The sequence below is a fragment of the Macadamia integrifolia genome, chromosome 4 (assembly GCF_013358625.1).
Source record: "Macadamia integrifolia cultivar HAES 741 chromosome 4, SCU_Mint_v3, whole genome shotgun sequence".
Taxonomy (NCBI): domain Eukaryota; kingdom Viridiplantae; phylum Streptophyta; class Magnoliopsida; order Proteales; family Proteaceae; genus Macadamia; species Macadamia integrifolia.
In genome coordinates, this window is record NC_056560.1 from 7589415 (window position 1) to 7612002 (window position 22588).

Genomic DNA, 22588 nt, shown 5'->3' on the forward strand with positions numbered 1-22588 from the left:
CATGGACAAAAACAGTTCTCTGAGTTGCATGAAAGGATACACTTGCACCCTCTCTGTCTCCCCTCATCACATTAAATGACTTTGTTGACCCCTTCTAGTTACAAAACCATTCAATCTCCCCTAACTGGTGTGGCTTGTATTCGTTGTTTGCTCAAAGAATCATCTCCATAAAGTATATAATAGTACGTGTATAAAAAAATAAAATAAAAAAGGAGTGCTTTCTATTAAGAAGAGAGTCCAAGATGGTGATTGTTAACTTCTTGGAGAATGTTTTCCACCATCAGTGGAGTAGGATTCATTTACCCATTGAGGATCATTATTATTCCGCCCCCAATTGTACGAAGTCAATAATGTCCCTCCTTATTGTTTTTTATACCCTTCTCAAGATACACAAACTCGGATATGATTCCTCTCCAACTACACAGGCGTCCAACCATTTATTTCTCACCCAACCAACGGTTGAGAAGAGTTGGACGTACATCTAAACACTTGAGGATGCATGTCCAAGTCCTTCCCGTAAATGATTCTCCATTTATTATAGGTGAAGGGAAACCAAAACAGATCCTCTCTAGTGTGTGAGAGAGTACAACACATCTAACAACTGAACCGGTTGGGTTATATGTCCAGATGTTGGAATGTGTATCCAAAATACTCCCAACCATCGGATGTGACTGAGCTGTCTCTGCTCTGGAGAGGATCTGAAATTGCCCCTCCACTTCACTGTTTTGAAACTGAAAACTCGAAAAAGAAAGTGAAAGGACTTGTTGGCCAGTTGGGGGTGTTGGACCACTCCTAAGGTTCGAAATTCACAATCCAATGGAGTCAACTAGGTCAACTTTAGATTGCCGCCGCTTGCGGAAACAGGAGGATAAGAGATTGGAGACGGCAAAGCCAAAGCCCGACTCCCAAATTCAAAAAGTCTCCCGAAACCACATAATAGTGCGCGTCTTAAGGTCACCTTATTGCTCTAAATACTAATTTTCCATTTCCATTAGTTAAATTATAGAGTAATAGAGTAGAGACTGATTGATGTAAGGTTTGACCTAATCTCTTCATTTCTACGTAATCTAGAGACCCTTTAGGTTCCTAATCGAGGTGAAACCTGAGTTGCTTCATGGGTGTTTGACCTTTCTCAATCTCACCCATTCATGGGCAATTTGTTTGTTTTCAACTTTTATAGTCTTGTAGAAAAAGAATACATATTGATCTTCTTGTCGTTGCTCTGTCTTTGTTGTTCTTTACTCTCATGTCCTATTCATAGCCATGGCTTTGCGTTTGGATTTCATCTGGGTTAAGGTCCTCTTGTCTTAAGTAGCTGTGTCTTTATTCTTTACTCTTTTTTTGTCGTATCATAGTCATGGCTTTGTGTTTGGATCTTTGGATTTGATTTCATCTGAAAGTTTACGTCTCAGACAAGTTAATTAAAATTCCCATTTCACTTTCTCTGTAAGAGTGTGGGTGGACTGGAGTGAAGTGACAGAGCAAGGGAGAAAAGGGAAGGGAAGGGAAGCATTAGTCTTCTTCATCCATCTCTGATTCTTTCACAGTGGGCAAAAAAGCTTCTTTTTTTACAGAATAGTTACTGTGTACTTGGGTTTATCAATCAATGCTTTAAATGCGGGCGGTTCAACCAAATCCACACATGAAAGCAGTTCCTACTTCCTTCCCTTCTCAGGTATATTGTATATACATTTCCTTCTTATTCTTCTCTGGATTCTTATCATTTGCTTTGGTTTATCTTCTGTTTCGTATGATCTATCGCATCCCTGAAAAAAATGAAATTTTCTCACTCAGTTGTGAATGTTGCGTTCTTGAAATGCTAAAACCCAGTTGTAGCAATGGGGATTTTTGCTTCATTTTCTTTTCTTTCAGTTGCCCATTTTTCTCTGTCCATCGGGTTATTTAGATTATAAAAATGCTTCTCTGCAATCTGTGATTTGGGTTTTTCTTAGGTTCACGGGAATATATCGCATTTGGCTTGTATTTCAGAATTGATGCTCGAGCATGGCCTCAGATCTACCGGCTGCCCATCTGACGATTAGCTTTTATTCGTCCATTTGCGGTGGTAGCTTATGAGGAAGCATGAAATCCCTCAACTTGTTTCCGAATCCATTTGGTCTCTGATTTCTTCTGGAGAGCTGGAGCAAATTTTTGTAGAGGGTTTTCGTAGTGGATCCATTTCTGTCTGAGGTGATTCTTGGAGTAGAAAATGGAAGTCCGGATGAAGAACTACAGACAGACGAGCCCAGACAGGGCTAGAGTTTGGAAGGAGCCGTCACCTAAGCACCAAACTAGAAAAGTTCCTGTTGTTTACTATCTCTGCAGAAATCGACATCTCGAACATCCCCATTTCATTGAGGTTTCGCTCTCATCACCTGAAGGCCTTTACTTGAGTGGTAAATAATAAACTCATTCTTATTTGATCCCTCTGCTTAACTCTCCTCTTGCTTTTGTAATTTTAGCATTTGTTTTATTTAATTTGTTCTGCAGATGTTATTGATAGGCTTAATGTTCTTAGAGGAAGAGGCATGGCTTCCATGTATTCGTGGTCTTGTAAGAGGTGAATGCCATGGCAAAACTTCCACCTTTTTTTTCTTTTTTGGTTATTCTTTATTCACCTTCTAATTGGATCTTATGCTCGTTGAAGGAGCTACAAAAATGGTTATGTTTGGCATGATCTCTGTGAAGATGACCTGATTCTTCCTGCTCATGGAAATGAATATGTTCTCAAAGGTTCTGAGCTCTTAGAAGAATCTCATTCAGGTAAACTAGTAACTCTTGAGGGTTTCTTAATGTAGAACAAGGTGAATGGATAACCTCAAAAGAAAGATTTTTAGTTGTTTTTTGGGTTCTCTTCTTCCCTTTCCAGGTCGTTTCCATCCCACTGTTAATACCAGGTTGAAGAATCCAATTCAACTACAAGAACCCACGTCTTCCCCTAGCCCTGAGACTTCTTCATCTTCTTCAGGCATGATGGTTGGGAAAGGGGTGAAAACTTCTCAAGAGGATGAAATCTCTCCTCCACTCCAACGGCCAAGTCCCTCTAGCATGTCTCCAGATACTAGAGTAGGAAGCAACCCCTCTTATTGTGGCTCTAGGAGCTTAACAGAGTACAAGATCTGTAAGGGAGCTCAAGCAGCTGATGCTTCAACCCAGACTGAGGTAATAAGTGTGAGGAGAGATAAGGCCAGAGAAACCTGTACAAGAGGTGTTTCAACTGATAATGGGTCAATGGAGCTTGAATGCAATGGGAGTCCTGAGAACCAGATTCTGCATGTTAAGGAGAACTCTGAGCTATATGGGGATGAGATTTCCCCACCTCCATCTTCTTCAAGCACTTCTTCTTCTGGCGGAAAGGTGGAGACTTTGGAGTCTTTAATCAGAGCTGATGCTAATAAGATAAATAGCTTCAGGATACTTGAAGAAGAAGCCGTAAGTTTGCCCTCCAATATGAAATTCAAGCCTGCAAACATGTTAATGCAATTGATCTCCTGTGGGTCTATCTCAGTGAAAGAACACAATTTTGGCATCGTACCTGCCTACAGACCTAGGTTTCCTCATTGTAAATTTCCCTCTCCATTGTTTTCTAAAACAATCATGCTGGGGGAGTTTGACTCCTTGGCAGAGAATCCAAGACCGATGGGGCTGAGATTGGAAGACAAAGACTATTTTAGTGGAAGCTTGATTGAGAGAAACATTTACAGGGAAGGAGATGGACTGACTGTTCTCAAAAGGTCTTCTTCATACAATGCTGACAGGTAATTCTGATTCCAGCTCTATATTGTAGTTTTTCACATTTCTCTCTAGGGGATGAAGTTCCAGAAACTGAACCCAGGAAATGAATGTGATTACCTGATCTGGTGAATGCTGGCTCTAGATGTTTGTAGACCAACATTCTTGATTAATTAATAGGTTTGTCTCATTCAATTTGTTTCTAGCTTTGTTCTACAACTTGGGTTGCAAATACCTAATCTTGGGCATCTTTATTGCATTTTATCTAACTAGGAGTACCCGGTGCATGAGGCTCCTGCATGTGCGAGGTCTGGGGAGGCGAGAATTATGCAGCCTTACCCCGAGAATGTCAAGAGGCTGTTTCGACCTTGCATTTTATCTAACTAAATATTATTCTGAATAATGTTGAGGACATCAACCAAAAATTATGATAAGATGCCTTGTTGAGAATCGAATATTTGCTTAATCCTTTGGAAGGGACCACTCCTGTGATCTTCCCTTCTTCTATTTGAAGTAGATTCTCTAGTCTTTACTTTCTGTTTAAAGTTAATTAGGTGCTCTAGTATGTGGACATGTTGCTACTAGTTAGAATCCTAAACTTCTGTTTTGTTCTTCTAAGAAGATAACTATAAGAACTAAAAAAATGCAGGACTCCTGAGACACAGGAATCGGCAGCAGGTGACAAGGAGAGGGAGACTGGTAATGTGCGTTTGAAATGCATCCCTCGATCAACCAAACCCCCATCGGGTAAGCCACCAAGGAATGAAACAATGAGATCCCCTGTTTTAGATGCACCCAGGAAATCTTCGGCAGCTGCGGAGGTTTCACAACCCTTGTTTCATGGTGCAAGCAATGGTGGCAGCAGGAGAATTACAGAGCCTTCCACAGGGAAGAGACCATCAAAGAGACTAGACTCTTTCAGGGAAGAGGAGAAAGTGATAAAAATAGAAGAAAGTTAAGTGTTGATTCGTCCTCCCTTGCTATGTAGTATAAGGATTATCAGATCTCTTCTATGTTGATGGTATTGTTCTAGTTGATTGAGACTATGTTTTTCTTATTCCTACAGGCTTGCTTCAGGAGCTCGGGTTATAATTCAATCCCAAGGACCCTTGTGAAGAGAACAGAGGCACCTCATAGGGAGGTGGGATTTGGATGGTTTTCAGATTTGTTTCTTCTACAGATAATTAAATAGAAAAATATTACGGGAGCAGTTGAATGGGGGACTTTCATATGTAGTTAATGAAGGAAGCCTTGTATAGTTCTGTGTTAGAGCAAGTGTGGGTTTTGTTCTTTTTATCTATCAGCAGAAGGAAGTTGGCTGGTGACTGCAAATTCGGGAAAGGATAGATAGGTAACAGAGTAAGCAGAAAAATGTTTCAAGTTTTAGAGTGAGGCTTGCCGCTTGTGAGATTTGAATTTTTGTACTTGTTTGAAAGAATGTGTCAGAATTTAATAGATTGTACTCTGTTTCTATTGTTTAATGCTCTGTTTTTCATTTTCTTGGGCCGGGTTTCTATATTGCGGAATATAGGCCACAACTCAGATCCAACACCTTAGAGTGTTTTGGCACGAAACCCAACACACAATGAGGAACATCGCTGATCAAACCAACAATTGGATGGAAAATTGATAATTTTAGTTACATTGTTCATTATATAGATTAAAAAAAAAAAAAAAAATTGTTGCAGAGATTTATATTTCAACAAGAGAAGTGGGATTGCTTTGAAACTAACTTAGATGAATAAGCAATGACTTGACAAGTCCACAAATTTGAGCTCCAAGATGATGGTGCGTAGAAGATATTTGGGCGAAAAGGCTTCCTTCATAGGCCATCATGAAGATTGGAGACCTTTCCCCAGGTGGAAGGGATTTAGGAAAAAATAAAGTTGAAGGTGCTGTATCCATTAAAGGAGTCACTCACTATCATAAAGTTGATATTTTACGAGTAATGATGCCATCTTGATTCAAATTCATCACACTACTGAGGCTCAGCTACGCATTTTTTTAAGCCGGTACTAAAAGTGCTTTCAGTACTCTATAGATGGCTTAAATGTTTGTGTGAAAATCGTCTACAGTCGTTGCACCGGTGTGCCATAAACATATACGGTGCTGTGTTACCTGGTAACACTTGCTCAATTGCTTTTGTCATTGCTACTTCTTGGTTAGTAATAAATGCAACAAGATGATTCCCAGACATAGCCTTCAACAATGTCTCCAGCAACCAAGCAAAATACTGCTCAGTTCCATTATGTAGTATTTTGCAAGCAAACAGGACTGTCTGAAGATGATGGCTTACACCAACAATTGGAGCTAATGGTCATCCAAATTTGTTAGCCCCATACATTGTGTCCAAGTAAATCACATCCCCAAAATAAGTTTAGCTTCTGATACTCTTCGACAACCTGTATTTCATAGAAGAAAAAAAAGTGATGAATTCTCAGTTTGCACTTGCTTCAAGTAATTGAGAACAAGCTGCCCATCTTCCTTTGCTTTCATTTTCGCACTTACTGGATTTTTTAAATCCTGTTTGATAAAGACAACATTGCCATTCTCATCAGCTTCTCCTGCTAAGTAGGATATTACTTGTTTCCAATTCATGCTCACATCAATCACTGTATCAATTAGCTGCTCTTGATTGTATTGCGTACGCCTATGGGACCTTAGTAGACAGATCTCTCCCCGATGAGCAAATTTAAGTTTATGATCCTCATAAAATTTCTCTACAGCCCATCTACCATCAGAATTATTTTTTTCATGTCTAACTTTGCTTCACAACCTATTCTTCTGACTAGGTGAGTCACATTCACTACAGCATCATTTTTCACTTGCTTTGGTTCATCATTATCATTTTCACAGTTTTTCTGGGAATGGCCTTTTGAACAAACAACTCGGCGAAAGAGAATTGAACCGTGTTGAAATAGTCTGCAATTCCGATCTCGTACAATTCCGTGCAATACCACCTTCGGGCGGTGACACGTGTATTGATACCAATACAATGGTCCAGATCTAGTACAACTAATAAAACATTAAATCAGTGAAGAGGCATTTAAATCAGATCTGGACCATTGTATTGGTATCAATACACGTGTCATCGCCTGAAGGTGGTATTGCACAGAATTGTACGAGATCGGAATTACAGACGAATTTTTTCCGAATTGAACCATCAATCAATATTTGATTCACGAGTTTTAGCTTTTCATACACTAAAATCAACAAACCTTGCATATTGGTTGTAGAAGAGATATCATCATCAAGAGAATCAAACACCATCCCAACAAATGGTTTGGGGTATGTCACCTCTTTAAGTGCATGTACTATGTTGGATAAAGGAAGCTCCTCCAGCATCATCTCATCGATGGCATCCACTGATTAATAGTTGCTTGTGCTTTCCATGTTATAATTTTCATACACCTACACATACAATACATCTACATCAGAACAAAGATTTTGAGTGCCTTTTGAGAATCTTTGGGTGAAATATTTTTACATAGTCTCCTTAACCTAATTAAAGAAAAAATTCCCAAATGATTGATTTCGTAGTAGACAGTACAAGAATTATTTACTCATAATGAACTAAGGATCTAGCTTTAAGTTTTAATACCCTTTTCTAATTTTTTAAGGTTGTTCAAGTAAGAGAAAGAAGAATGTTCTTACCGCAAATTTCAGGCATTATGAGAAAAGGCATTTTAGATCTCTGTTTCTGGGTATACACAGTCTATGTGGATGTTGTTCTTGGCTGTCCCAGCCAAAGCTATTCAATAGCAATATGTCTCTACAATGTCGGTTAGTAAAAGTGATGAATTTCATTGCTGGACTAATTTTTCCAGCAATGGACCAATTGAGAAAAAGAGATCAAGAAATGAAGAGGAAACCGAGATTTATGTCAATTTATTCAAAAGGTTTTGTGGTTTTAACAGAGAAAACATGGAGAATAAGAAATAAACTGCTGACCTCTAGTTGATTAATAAAGGAATCTCAGAAAATTAGGTATAAGTGGAGGAATTAAAAATCACAAAACATTTTATTGATTGACTGTTGAAACTTAGTTGTAAAATTAGTTTTAGAGATATTAAAATTTTTACCAAAATAAAATATTTCTGTACTTGGGTAAAACTCAGGGAAATGTTTTGCTAAAGAAAAAAAAAAGAGTAATAGAACTAAGATAAATTAAGGAACCCACCGAGTTAAAACTGTATCAAACATTATATACTAAACTATTATATTTTAATTCTTTAGAGAGTTGTTTACTTCTAAATTGCAAGAAAAAGTAAATAAGCAATATTTAAAATTTAAAAATGTTTTGGTCAAAATTAATGAAATGGTTGCAAACTCCAAAACAAGCAGAAATAGCAAGAATAGATGAAAGCAACATATTTCTATGGTGGAGTTTAGCGTGCCATGCTTGAAAAGAGAGTATAGAATACAGAGGTCCAAGCAGACGCCTTTCTATTCCTCAGACTCCTGTTAAATTGGAGAAAAAAATATATCAAATCTGTAAGATGAAACTAAACAACTATAACTCAACAAAACTTTGAACTCATATAACTAGAATAAGAACCCAAACAAAAGCGGGTGGGGTGGAATTCAACTTAGAGCTAAACAAGGCTTAAAATTTTTAAGAAGTAACTTGCTTCCTGGAAACCAGAGAAAGTAAGACATCCAGATCCTAAATGAGTTGGCTTCCCCTATCTTCTTATCTGTATATCTGTCACATGATCTAGGGATTTCACATGTAGGCCCCATGGTGCCTTCAAAATGCCATAAGGATTTTGCGCATAGAATCCTGCACCTCATGGGGATGCTTATAGGATTTGGGCTGATAATGATCATCATCAAGACTGGGAGTTGCAGAATAGATAGGCCCAAACCCAATACCCTTCCAATTCAGATCATAGGAGGCCCGCCTCCTTACTCTGACCAGGACAAAATATTAGTTTAAAGGCCACGAAAGTCTGTTTTGGAATGAACATTTTAAAGAAAATCTCTAAAATTTTTGTTGAGTTTTCCTTATATAATTTAATTAGTCTCCTTTCTTTTCCAGGGAAGCTTGTTACTCAACTTGGATGTTCTCCCTAACAAGGACACAGCGTGCTAGTTACTAGCCCATAGTTGTCAAGGCGACTAGCAACACCTAGGCGCCCTAGATGGCTAGATGTACCTATAGCAATATAGCAATGATACTTTTATATAATTATGCTTATATGAAACACACAACCCATATCAATGCAATATGATATAATTAAGCTAATAATGACCTAAGATGCGAAAAAACAAACATATAATAAACAAAACATAAGGTATAATATAAGCATATTCATAAAAGAACAAAACAATAAGCATAAATCAACGTAAACTCGTCAAGTGTCAAAAAACTGATGTAATAGAAGGCGTGTTGTCACAAGGCCACAAGGCGATGCCTTGACAACTTTGGGCTAGCCCCTTTTGTCAAAGGGCGTGTGCAAATTCATTTCCAAATAGATGAAAGGAGGTCTTGCTCTACAATAATGTTTGAATTAAGAATTTTGACTCACCTAATTGGGAGGTGGGATCCAATCTATAGTTGTAAGACTCTGTCAAAGAGTTGGTCTATCCCTTTCCCATATTCTTCCTCTTTGCTTTCTCATTTCTTCTTCCAACTCAAACCACCATTAATACCATCTCTTTTCAGGAAAGCCACCTATAAGAGAGCCCCTGAAGTCATTCTCCCTTCAAAATGTAGAAGTTTTGGTCACAATTAAGCCATGATGTGGCCCTTGTTTGCCCTTATAGCATGGCTAGACAGCCAGCAATGGAGAACTGGCAAACAATATATTTGACAATGGACCCTAAGTTTTACCTAGTCTCTTTGTTTAATATCCTGTAGCAAAGAAGGATGGAAGCTTTCCAGTAGTTATTGCAATGGAGAACAGATAATTAATGTGATTTTACTAGCACATTCACATATAATGGGCTCTCCAAGGACCTTTGCTACGACTAATTGTCTGTAGTTCCTTGTTTAGTAAGGTATGTTTTTTTTTTTTTTAACTTCAAGGAGAGAGTATTTTCTGTGAGAGTTGTTTGGTGTTTGTTGGAAGATACGGAAGGAAATAAAAAACCAAATTTTCCGAAATAATTCAGCCAAGGAGATCCCTAAAATAAAAACACTGTTGTCTCACTGGTCCCTTGTTCTTGACGAGTTGATGTATAAAAATAAATTTGAGTCATGCAGCCTTCATATAATTGTACAAGGTATGCTGACCAAGTGGAATTCCATAGCAACTTTTAATTGTGATTGATCACCTTTTACTTTATTAATATATGTAATCATCGTAATTATCAGGGGGAAATTTGAAACAAAATAAAAAGAATCAAGACGCAAGTCTTAAGTTCATACATTTGTACAAAGTCCAACCTAAACATTAACTTATTGATCAAACTGATAGTCATTCAATTGCAACACAAGACTAGCAGCTTGTGCAGGCCTGCAGCATGACAATGTGCACCTTACTGAACAAGTAGCAGCTGAGATCTACCATGAATTCTGAAACCATCCAAATGAGAGAGAGAGAGAGAGAGAGAGAGAGAGAGAGAGAGAGAGAGAGAGAGAGAGAGAGAGAGAGCAACTCTCCTCCCAATTTCGCCAACCACCTTTCGCTCTTCCAGCTAAAGAGAAGGAGGAGATACAGAGGTTTGCAATTAAATCTGTAACTGAAACAGAAAGATAGAAGGATGAGATGGGGGAGATGAGTATTGCTGAGACGCGGAACCTGATATGTGACAAAGATATGCCACCTCACCGTAACAACCTTGCCACCTCAGCACACCAATCTTGTAACAAATCTATAACAGACCACGTGATGTCAAGTTGAGTCTTGAATTAGTTATTGGCTACTTGCCTATCATGTATATATATATATATATATATATGTAACAAATCTGTAACAGTAGAGTTAATGAAAACATATTCTCTTCAATATGCTCTTTCTCAGTTCCTTTCGCACTGAGAGAGAGGCAGCAGGAGTGGTTACGCTGCGGTATTGTGGTCCTGAGGACCCACTTAAAATTGATGCCCATTTGAAGGTGAAGATCATCCGACACAATAAGATACGAGATTGGTCCCGAATCCATATAGTACCTTACCATGCGATTCGTATCGTTATGTGTGATGGCTGGGAGTTGGCGTGTGCCTCTATGTTTTCAGTTGTTCAATATTTATCGCATCTCACCACTCGTTGCAGCGTATCAATGTTGGTATATGGTTTTAAAACTTGTTATCAAGAATGGATTTTTCAAGACTGATATAAATTCGATACCAATCCAGATCGTGTTGGTTCGAACAAAAATACCCTTGGTTTTAATTTTAAAATATTTTTTTTTGACTATTTTACCCTTCATTCACATCGATCCATAATACGATATCAGCTAAAATTAGGATAGGTCAATGCCGATCCGTTGCGATTCCTCAAACCATTATGGAGACTGGATTATGGAGTAAGAGTAAAATAGTTCGATCCGGATCAATTTAAGTTAGTACCATATCGATTTCTAACCATTTGATTTTGTTTCTAGAAACGTTTTTTTTGTTTTTCTGTGATCAGAAAAGAAAAAACACCCCAAAAACCGTTTGATTTTTTTTGTTTCGTTTCACTTGTTTTTGGAAACAGAAATAAAAACGTATGCCTATTTCTGTGTCTAGAAACAGGAGTGGAGAAACAAGTTAGACTTGTTTTTTGTTTCTAGAAACAAGTAGGAGTGACAAAAATTGTGAAAAACTTGATACTTCACTCGACCTACCCAAACCCCCAATCTAGGGGTGTCAACTAGTCAAGCCAGTCCGGTTTTGATCGGGCTTAATCGGGCTTGAAGACTTTCAAAGGCTACACCGTGTCCGCCCATTTAACTAATCGGGCTTAGTTATTGAGGGCATGGTACACTTTATATTCGGTCGGTCGGTCTCTGGTTATAATCGAGCCACCTTAATCGGGCTTTAGTCGGGCCTTAACCGGGCTACGGACATGTTTAATGTTAAACGGGCTTTAACCGGTTTTTAAACGGGCCCTCTTTAAAATGTGCTATTATATTCCGGCCCACTCATGCAAGCCCAAAAAAATGATAATAAATCAATAAATGATACCAAATATAACCATTATTTAAAATGTGAACATGTCTTTACTTTTTAGTTTTTATTCTTTAATTTGGGGGTAAAATAGGTATTCTACAATCATTAAAGGGTCGGGCTAAGTCGGTGCACAATAGGCCGGTCTAGATTGGGCATTATTCGGTCGGTCTCGGTCGGGCGCCCGACGGTCCAAGTAGCAAAATCGAGACTGACCAATTATAAATGGGCCGGGCTCAAGCCCGACACGTTTAATAAACGGTCAGGGCAAGGCCGGTCTATAAACGGTCGGTCCCGATCGGTTTAGTCAGGTCGGGCACGAATTGACACCCCTACCCCAAGCCATTGTTAAAATTTCTCGCTATCCAAATGCGACGATTCCAACCTGGTTGTGCGAAGCTCACAGTTTACGGATTGCCTTCATCCTTCTAAAGTTCATCTCCATGAAGCATACATGCAACTCCAACGTCATGCCTCGCTCGTGAGTTGTATTCCTACAACGTCGTGCTTTCACTCATGGCTTGAACTCGATTACACTGTTGAAAACGTTTCGGGAAACAGAAAAATCCATCACCTTTTTGCATTTCAAAAAATCGTTTTTTAGGACAGAAACAAGAGAAACAAAATCAAACGGGCCCAAGAGTAAAACAGTTGGATCAGATGATTTTGTTAATATTTTTTTTAGGGTTGATGTTTTCTGGTCGAACGCCTCATATAGGAATCTTGTGAGGCGTGTTTTTTGGACCGTTGGATTTAAATGTCATTGTCCTAAAGTGTTGATTTGGAATAAATAATATGTATGATAATACACATACGTTTTGCAAGATAGTCTAAGAAACATTTTTTTGTTTGGTATAAGTGTTTAGGAAACCTAAGATTTATGTCACAGAGCTTTCTCTCCTAGTGTAGCGGCGAAGGGAACAAGTTGTCGGAACTTCAACAGCGAGTTCGTCCATTGCTCGGGTAGGACGATAACACAAGAATAGTACTAGAAGTATCCAGCCCTGTTGTAGTTCTCTAGATCTTCTTCCCTTTCTGCCTACGAAAGAACCCAAACAAGAAACCCATTTCACACACCAAAAAAAAAAAAAAAAATATGAGATGAGATCTGGAAATGAGGGGTTAGGGTTGACGAGATGGGAATGAAGGAGAGAGAGAGAAAGCGGAGCTGGTTGACGAGAGTCGACGAGGCGGGGTATGGATTTGGATAACAGGGGTTTGTGGTCGGGAAGAAAACTGTCGAGTTCAGAAGTAGGTGTTAGATTTTGACAAGATGGGAAGGGACAGGGAGAGAGAAAGATAATGGAGGATGACTGAAGGGAGATACCATATGCTCACTCGACATCTCCCGCGACTCCCTTCTCTCCCATTCACAATGTTCTCTCTCCTTACCTTCGTCTCTTTGCCTCACTCCTCCTCTGCTCACACTCACTCTCCCTGTTTCCTCAAACCTTTTCTGCCTCCTAGCCCTCTCTCTTGACACATGGCAAAACAAAAAAATCCAACGGCTGAAGCTAAACCCTAAACTATTCACTCTTTCTTCCATCTGCAATCTCCGTCTCTGTTCGTTCATAGCCGTTCCGGTGGCTCCGACGCTGAATATTGCTATCTGTCAAATATGTTAAATTCATGTCTATCAATTACAGTCCCAAAACAGAAACCCTAAAAATGAAAGAGAGAATCCACACCAATAAAAAAGAAGAAGCAGAAGAATCAACATACCATGCCAACAAAACCCGACCTTACAGAGGAAATAGAGAGCGGATCGAGAGAGGATTAGTAGAAACCAGAAAATGCACATTTTACTTCACTTCGAAGATTCAGATAAGAGAAGGAAGATCGATTGAGAGAGAGAGAGAGAGAGAGAGAGAGAGAGAGAGAGAATATAATGTCTGAGTGTATTTGGGATCGTATTTCACTCAAAACAAATTGACATACTAAAGTGTCATATGATGTTTGGGAATTTAACGAACGAATGGGATGCATCGATACCAATTCCACGTATCAGATTACTCTCGACCATGAATGCCCTTACCAGCACTGCCGACCAGAAAAACTTTTGCCTTTTTTTTTATTTCTACTTTTTATTTTAATTTTTTTTTTTTTTTGGTTATCAATGATACCTTAAACTAGGAGTGTCAATCCTGAGCCCGCACTAGTAGGCCCGATCAAGCCCGACTCGCTTAAGGCCTGACCTGAGCTGACCCATTTAATAAACAGGCATTCATAGTGCAGGTCACTAGCCCGTTGGGCGCCCGACCGACCCAACTCACTTAAGAAGCCTGTTAGAACCGACTCATTTAGCCCGACCGGCCCGACCCCCTTAAAAAATGCCTAAATACCTATTTTACACTGATACTATAAAATATGAGTAAAGAATATATAGGACTAAAATACCCACATTCTAAATGGAACATTCAATTGTTAAAAAGAGTGTAATTCTTGCAACTTAGATTACATTTTAAAGACATGATACCCTTGGATATATATATATATATATATATAATTCCCTTGGATCTTGTTAAATGGGACATTCAATTGTTATCAATTGTTCAATTGTTAAAGCCATGATTCCCTTGGTTCTGGAATTGTGAATGTTATCCTCTAGTAGTTTTAAAGCCAATAGTTTAATCTATTTAAAAAAGGATTTTAGGGTAGGCACGTTTAGAGTCCGTTTAGAATGAAATAGGTCCATAGCCCATTTAAAGCCTGTATAAGACCCGTTTAAGGTAGCCCGATTAAAGCCTGACACCGATTGACCGGATTACAAACCGTACCATGCTCCCCAAATCTAAGCCCGTTTAAGTAAACGGGCGTTCACGGTGCAAGAATTTCACACCGCCAAGTTCGGTTAGGCCCAACCTAGATCGGCCCGACCCGCCCGACCCAGCCCGACCGATTGACACCCCTACCTAAACCATGCTTTTTTATCCCCCTAAACTCAAACCATGGTTGACATCCCAAAGCAAATATGTATTAATATAATAATTGGCTGTTATTGACAATATACATCAATCTCTATTTATGAAACTCAAAACAAAATTATTCACCAAAAAAAAAAAACTCAAAACAAAATCAGTCTTCCCATTTTTTTTTCCTTTTTCTTTTTTTCCAAATCACAAAATATGCACATAAAAAAAAAAAAAAAAAAAAAAAAAAAAAAAACCCACAACCAATAGTACCAAACGAGAAGAAAAAAGGCGCCTCAGCTGGAGTGCTTGTTGGAGAACTTACGGAAGTGCTTGAAGAACTTCTGGAACAACTTCACAAGACCTGCGACTTCCTTCTTTTTCTTCCACTGCTTATGGCTCTTAATCTTGCTTTCCTCCTCAACTTTCCTCATCCCTTCACCGTCTTCCTTCTCCTTCTTCCACTCCTTCTTATGGCGCTTCATCTTTCCTTCTTCGACTCTCATCATTCGGTCACCGTCTTCCTTTTCTTTCTTCCACTCTTTTTTATAAGGCTTCTTCTTTCCTTCCTCGAATCTCATCATTCCTTGATCACCATCTTCCTTCTCTTTCTTACACCCCTTCTTATGGGGCTTCTTCTTGCCTCCCTCCATTTTCATAATCCCTTCAGCATTCCCGACTAGCTTGTGATGATGAAGACGTTTCCCGTCCAGAAACCCTGCCGTCCTAGCCTTGATCATGCCATCGCCATTTGGAATCCCTTCTCCCGCGATGCGTGGCTCAAACTGTTTCTCCATCTCCTTCTTCTCCTCATGATGATGGCAGTGTAAGTGAAAGTGGAAAGCAAAGGGGAAGCGGAAATCAAAGTGGAAACCCTGTTTCTTGTTGCTCTCCTCCTTGGGTTTTTCCTGCTCGTGATGATGGCAGTATGAGTGGAAATGGAAACCAAAGGGCAAATTGAAATGGAAGTGGAAGCCGTACTCATTGCTCGATCTGATAGCGTCAGATCCTGGCAGCTCAATGGCGTCGGTGGGTTTGGATTCGGTAACTATCACCGACGGAACGGCATCTTCGCTGGGTTTCTCAGGGGAAGTAGCTAAACCTGATGGGTTCCGTTCGACGACTTGATTCTCTGGTGGGTTTGGTTGGAAGCGATCATCTGAAAAGACGGTGACGGCTGTGGGTTCAGACTGGGAAGGAAGCCGCATCTTGGGGTCAGCGGCTGACTCTGTCAGATAATTTGAAGGGAAAATTTTCACTTCGTAGGATGAATCAGGAACAGGAAGATCGTTTGTACTTGAAGAGATCCATTTGACGACTAGATTTTCTGGTTGGTTTGGTTGGAGGCAATGAGCGTGGAGAAGAAGGAATGAGGAGAATATGAGACTGAGAGAAACGGCATGTCCGGCCATCGTGACGGAGAAATTAAGCTCTTTCTTTGGAGCTTGAGACGGAGGAGAGAGTTGAATTAAAGTTTATAGAAGTGGCTTAGGTGAAAAGTGGGCCGTCCTGTCGTGTACTGGGGGCGGGTGGATGTTAAGAGGGAGGAGGGTCCTGATCCTCTGAAGGCATATCCAGGGCCGCCACGTGGAAAATAAAATACCGGTAACCTGAACTCTCCTTACTCAAGCCTCTGACCTTCCTTCTCTTTTTGCCCATTTTTATATTCCCTGTCTGAGAATACCCTCACCCTTTTCTTTATTATATTCATTTTCCTCTCTCTCTCTCTCTTAAAAAAAAAAGTTCTCTTCGGAGAATCTATCAGATACCGAACCGTTACAATACAGATCTGATTTCGATCTCGTGCTATCGATACTAATTTGATATTGATTTGGGTGATCATCCCTAGTTGTAGTCTTTGCTTGTAAAACAAGTGCCATTAGTGTGAAAGGTCTAAAGATCAACTCTTGTCACATGTACCTCTTCTTTTCTTATCATCCCTTCTTCCTTCTAGCATGCGTGAATAAAATCCTCTTAACAATTTCTTAGAATGTAATAATAAAAGAAAAAAAAAAAATTCAAATAGTTCTCATATCCATCATATGCACACCAAAGGCCCGTTTGATAACGTTTCAAGAAACGTATTTCTGTCGTTTCTGTTTCCAGAAACAGTAGAAACGGAGTAAAAAACGTTTGATAAAACTGTTTCGTTTAACTTATTTTCAGAAGTAGAAATAGAAATTTTTACTTATTTATGATTCAAGAAACGACCCAGGCGAAAACGACTTGTGGCCATTCTTTCACTGGTTATTATCGACTTCTAAAAACATGACTTATCAAACACCTTCAATTCCGTTTCTGTTTCTAGAAATGGAAATTTATGTTTCTGCCGTTTCTTGAAACAGAAACGACAGAAACGTTATCAAACGGGCCCCAAGTGTCACAATAGCTCGGCAATACTTTAAGGATTAAAACACAAATGATAGAAAATAATCACAAGTACCAAAAAAACTACTACTCTTTTAGATTGTGGTGAATCTTTTTCAGATTTTAGGTTAGAACTCTTGAGAAAATAAATTAGGTTATATATCAATATTCAGATGGGAGAGGTTAATATGTAATAAAGATTGTTGATGGTCATATGAGCCATACAAAGCATAAGGAGGTTTAGTGTAATATATTATGAACATTAAAAAAAAATTAGGGGTGGGGGGGTGGGGTTTACGCTCCAAGGTCACAAGTTGGTGTACCTTTCAAAAATTTAAGTTTCAAATCCTCAAAATTTGCTCCATATTTCTTCTATTTCTCATCGTTCCGTTTGTACTTGCTTCAATCCAAGAAGAAGAAGGCCCCTAGTACCAGATTCAATATTTGCTCTTTTTTATTTTTGGTAGAACCTCATTTGCTCCTCAATACATGTTGAAATCAATCAAAGAAATTTCCATGTGGACCCATGTGTACCCATGTGGATCCCACATGAATGACATCATTCCCCAAATCCAAATTGGTGGTGTACAAAATTCTTCTTGCATTGGCGTTGTAGGAAACCCTCCTCATTAAATAAAATAGGCACCCATCTGATTTTGTGTCCTTACACAAGTCACTGGGTGGTGAAAAGACTACCTTACGCCTGGTTGGATGCTTGTGCGATTGCCTTCGTCCAGTTTTATGTGTACTATGCCAATTACTCAATACCACAAGAAGGGGTACACTAGTAATATATGATAGAGAATCCTGAATTATAGCATGCCAAGTATCACCGAGGATAAGGGGCTTTCATTCCCCCTATTATCCTCTTTTGAACAATTCATTATTGTTTATATTTACTGCCAAGGAAATTCTACTGACTGCTTAGCTTCTTAAGTCTCTCTTAATCACTCTTCTTCGTTCTGGGAGTATATCCACTCTTTTGTTGCTAATGTTTTATTTTTTAATAGTTGTAATACTTCTTTTCCATGTTTTGTTTTTGGTAAAATATTTCTTTTCCATATTTAATGGCTTATTAATAAATATAAAAAAAAAAAAATTTGATTTGAGGGAATAGTATAAGCGCCGAATCGAGAGATGCATATCATCACAATCTAGAGAGGGTGACATCAATTTTGGGGAAATGCCTTATCAATGAATTGGTATGGATCAAGGGTTTAAAAAAAAATTATTTGAAAAAAAAAGGAAGGGTAAATCCATTATTGGCTGAGACAATACCGATTACTAAAACTGTGACTTTAATTCCACATTTTAATCCTTGCTAGAGTGAAACGAAGGCTTAACACAGGGAAAAAGATCCCTTCCAATTATTGGGTCGTTCAATTAACCATCCGACGGTTGGGTAGGCTTGGAGATGCGCACCATGTGTTGGCATCATGGTTTTAGATATCAATATTGGGTTGGTTGTATCGACTGTATCATATCGGTATAGGTTGAGACCAATCCTGATGCTTGTCCTATCTGGGTCGGATATTGTATTAGTATTAGGGGTAAAATCATCAAAAAACCCTAATTTTTATGAAAAATAGGGGTAATATTGATCGAACCAAACTGATACAGCCGATTTTGGATCAATTTCATATCGATATCTGCTAGATTGATACCAATACAAGTACCAATAACTAAAACCTTGATTAAAATGCATGTCTGAGTCCTCCAACTATTTGATGACTAATTGAGCACTAATTGGATGAGATGCTAATTAGAGAGGACCCACCCACATACGCCTAAGAAGAGAAGATCGGGAAAAAAAAAAAGAAGCAAAAAGGAGACAAAAATGGACAGCAATTGGTCCAAGTTGCGTTCTTCCCTTGTCATTATATGTTGAAGCCACTTAATATTAGGGGTGCAACAGCGCCGGGTTGGGTTGGGTTTCTTAAAACCCTAGTCTAACCCTGAGTCCCCTTAACTGGGCCCAAATCCGCCTTGACCCTGACTCAGGGCCGCAAAACTTCAACCCTGGTCCTACCCTTCAGGGTTCATCCAAATCCTTACCTGCCCTGATTGGTCCTATTTTTTAGGATCGGGTCGGGATGACTCTTGACTCTGACCCTGACCTTGGTTTGCCATTAAGGACTGGGAATACCTTGACGTTGCAAAATATGAAATAACTTAAAAATAAAAAAAATATTCATAATAAAGGAAAGATAAAAGGTACAAAGTTACAAATTTCTTGGTAAAAAAAGCAAGAGAGATCAGTGAGAAGATATATTAGGAGTTTTGAGATGTCAATGACTCAATGTCAAACAATATAGAAAATTAGATTAAATTCAGGGTTAACATCAGGTCACAACCATGGTCAACATTAAGGGCAAAAATTAGGGTCGATCGGCCAAAACCAGGGCCAAAAGTCAGGGTAAAAAAATCTGAGCCGGGTTCAGGGCGGGCTGGTTGGGCCAAAGACATCAACCCTTACCCGCCCTCAGGGTCAGAAATTTTAGGGTTAGTCTGGCCCTCAGGACCAAAATTTTTGTATTGATACTTGTTCGAGATCAGAACTGGCCAAGGGCGAGTTTGGGCTGTCAAGGCCAAACTTGCACCCCTACCTAATATACCACCAAGAACACGATGTAGGCACCCACAATGGTACAACCTGCAAGAGCACCAATTAACTGTGGCCTCGAATGGATATTTCAATACCTATTCCGAGATGGGTACAATCGAGTTTTCCAACCTTAGATAGTAGATAGAGGTTCTTCACTCTGTAACATGGGCATGCATCCATCGTATTCGACCTTACTCCTCTGAGAGGTCGGAGCCATCAAATTGACGAATTCACATATGTATTGTTCACATCGGCCTTTATCAAGCCACACCTCTGTTTTCTATCAACCATTACAGACAGGGCGCATGAAAACCACTATGTAGTAGTAGTAGTAGTAGTAGTATGTACAAACTTAATTTAGTTGGGCCTTTCGTCCTGAGGTTGAAGATGATCACCATCTGCAGGTACTCCTGGTGGGCTATTCTCCCAGTCACCATAAGATTCCCTTGGAATGGCATGGTGGTTATTCAAGCTCGACGCCTGGCTCTCTTCCATGCCCTGTTTCCCCACCACCTTCTGTTGCTTTCTGCTCATCTGTTGCTCCCATGTAGATGATGATCCATTGCTTTCCTGAGCTGTTTCCAAAAGCCTTCTGCCTTTGCTGCGACCCAAGTTTGCTGCCAATACAGTTAGTAGCAGAAGCAATGAGAACAAGAATTTTCCCTGCTTCATGACTGGAATGGGAAAGATCCAATGGCTAGAGTTATAGTTCTTGTACTTTGTATTGTTGACAAAGAAGAAAGAAGAAGAAAATGTAAGCTATATATATAGGAGGGGGAAAACAAGTTGAGAAAGGAGAGAGGAGAAGTAGGTCGTTTCAATAAAAACTTATAAAAATTTATGGTGGAGATTCCACTTTCCACCATAGCCAGATCAGAGCCCAGATTGGTTGGTGAGGAAATGATCCTATGATCTTCCTTCTTCGTCCCTTTCCTTCCAATATCTTCTGTTGATATCTTCACAATCCCTCCGAAGTCTCTTTTTTAAGTTCACTAGCAGGAAAAAGAGATGGATTGATGTCATAGAAGTAGGTATACGTAATAGGGTTTAATTAGGAGAATTTTGTTCAGGACTCAAATTAGGATGCAACACGTGTCTCGAATCACCTCTTCTATTTATCATAAATGCCCTTAGATACTTTTTCAACTCTTGTCATATGGCCAGGTGGTCCAATCAATAAATCCTTAGTAAAAGGTTGTAGGTAATGGTGCATTTTATGATTTTAACACGAGAAGGACCCACCTATTGGTTAGTGCATTGATCGGTACTTTGCACCCAAAAAAAAAAATAAAAAAATGATTGGTACTAAAATGATTTCTTTTTAGAATGATTAGAAACAAAGTGTACCTGAATTCTCCCTATTGGATCACATTGGTCTAGAAGATACATTGCTCTCGATGTCTATCTCCCTCCTCCTTAGAATAAGGGGGAGGGATGTCTGTACAGAGAGAGAGAGAGAGAGAGAGAGAGAGAGAGAGAGAGAGAGAGAGTGATTTATTTATTTATTTATTTTTTTAACATGGTCTATATAGCCATATCGATTTAGTTGGGATGAGACTTAATTGAGTTGTGAATAATTCTGTAGTCCAATTTGTCAATTGTGGTCTAAACAATCCTTTTTATAACAACAATGCAAACATGTTAAAAAAGTGTTTTGGGGGGAGTTAACAAGTTCCAGCTACTGCAATGCCAATTGACAACCACCTTGGGGTCCCGAGTCTTGACCACACCGTGCTAAGGATGGAAACCTAGGGTATGTTGGGTAACTAAGATAAGAGAAAAGAGAATAGTACAAAAGACATAATAAGATTAAAAAAACAGAATGATCACACAATGATTTTTATGTGTCAATCTCTCTCCTTGAATTCAAAATTTAATTTTTTTTCTTGGTTATCAGGCATTACACTAGGGGCCCAACCTCTTTCTCCTCGTAAACATTTCAGGCCGAAGCTCACCTTAATGTAATATTTGGGCTGCGCCTATATGTAAAGCAAGTTGAGACCCCAATATCCCTCAATTTTTTACTGGCAGTTAAAAAGGAAGATGCCAAAATTGTATGTTACACTAAAAAGATTGATGCCAAATCAGTTGGAAGACCAAAGGAGGAATGACTTCGCATTGGGTAACTTTTATCTAGTTGAAGTAGGTAAATATCCACAGTTTGAGGGACAAACTTGTCAGGGGTAGATGTCTGGTATTTTGTAGTTTGGGTGGTGGATTTTCCCTCGTAACAGTCATTAAGGGCCTGTTTGATAATGGTTCTGCCGTTTATGTTTCAAGAAACGGCAGAAACATAAATTTCCGTTTCTAGAAACAGAAACAAAATTGAAGGTGTTTGATAAGTCATGTTTCTAGAAGTCGTAACTAGCAAAAGAATGTCCATGAGTCATTTTCAGAAAAGGCGAAACAAGTTAAACAAGTATAACTTGTTTCGCCTGGGTCGTTTCTTAAACCATAAATAGGTAGAGATTTCAATTTCTATTTTTGAAAATAAGTGAAACAAAACAATTTTATCAAACACTTTTTATTCTGTTTCTTGAAAAGTTATCAAACGGGCCCTAAAAGTTCATAGGTTTTATTGAAATTTGTATCTTTTTGTTTCATTGTAAATTGTTGTGATGGGGTGGATTATTAAGGCTGCTACGAATTCTTTGTAAACATAGAGACGTGTGAGGAATAGAGCTTCTAACCTTTTCTCTAGTGCTAGTAAAATTGCTCTTATATATCCATGGACGTAGGTACCTTGTTGAACGACGTATATCAATTTTTTTTTTTTTTGATAATCCATATATATCTTTTTCATTGTGTGATTGTTTGTTTATTTTTTTGTTCGTTTTCTGCATAGTGTATATGATTTCGTTTCTACACAAACTCAGATAG

At 38.9% G+C, this 22588-nt stretch overlaps 2 protein-coding genes across 5 annotated transcripts; one reads left to right on the plus strand and one right to left on the minus strand.

Annotated features, from left to right (window-relative positions):
* Positions 1 to 1105: 1105 nt before the first annotated feature.
* Positions 1106 to 5213, plus strand: LOC122075200 (protein SOSEKI 3-like). 2 transcript variants are annotated; one of them, XM_042640146.1, is made up of 7 exons: positions 1106 to 1675; positions 1953 to 2396; positions 2491 to 2560; positions 2648 to 2763; positions 2870 to 3758; positions 4382 to 4687; positions 4799 to 5213. In XM_042640146.1, exons 2-7 carry the CDS (start codon positions 2210 to 2212, stop codon positions 4845 to 4847), a joined length of 1617 nt encoding a protein of 538 aa, XP_042496080.1. In that variant the 5' UTR covers positions 1106 to 1675; positions 1953 to 2209; the 3' UTR covers positions 4848 to 5213. The 2 variants fall into 2 exon arrangements, with proteins under 2 accessions (XP_042496080.1, XP_042496081.1); XM_042640147.1 differs by having other exon boundaries at positions 1990 to 2396.
* Positions 5214 to 6887: 1674 nt separating this feature from the next.
* On the minus strand, positions 6888 to 16203 carry LOC122077596. Of its 3 annotated transcripts, none has more exons than XR_006139847.1 (2): positions 7387 to 7505; positions 6888 to 7143 (listed from the first exon to the last, which is right to left on the minus strand). XR_006139847.1 is itself a non-coding variant. In XM_042643568.1 (2 exons), exons 1-2 carry the CDS (start codon positions 16146 to 16148, stop codon positions 7136 to 7138), a joined length of 1095 nt encoding a protein of 364 aa, XP_042499502.1. In that variant the 5' UTR covers positions 16149 to 16202; the 3' UTR covers positions 6888 to 7135. The 3 variants fall into 3 exon arrangements, 2 of the variants coding, with proteins under 2 accessions (XP_042499502.1, XP_042499501.1); XM_042643568.1 differs by lacking the exon at positions 7387 to 7505 and adding an exon at positions 15062 to 16202; XM_042643567.1 differs by lacking the exons at positions 6888 to 7143; positions 7387 to 7505 and adding exons at positions 13276 to 13436; positions 15062 to 16203.
* Between the last annotated feature and the right edge of the window lie 6385 nt (positions 16204 to 22588).

Coding starts and splice junctions, on each gene's coding strand:
- LOC122075200 (XM_042640146.1), top strand. CDS start 2,210: ATGGAAGTCCGGATGAAGAACTACAGACAGACGAGCCCAGACAGGGCT. Junction 2,397..2,490: donor TGAAGGCCTTTACTTGAGTG/GTAAATAATAAA, acceptor TTTGTTCTGCAG/ATGTTATTGATAGGCTTAAT. Junction 2,764..2,869: donor CTTAGAAGAATCTCATTCAG/GTAAACTAGTAA, acceptor TTCCCTTTCCAG/GTCGTTTCCATCCCACTGTT.
- LOC122077596 (XM_042643567.1), bottom strand. CDS start 16,148: ATGGCCGGACATGCCGTTTCTCTCAGTCTCATATTCTCCTCATTCCTT. Junction 13,437..15,061: donor GAAGTTCTTCAAGCACTTCC/GTAAGTTCTCCA, acceptor CATATTTGACAG/ATAGCAATATTCAGCGTCGG.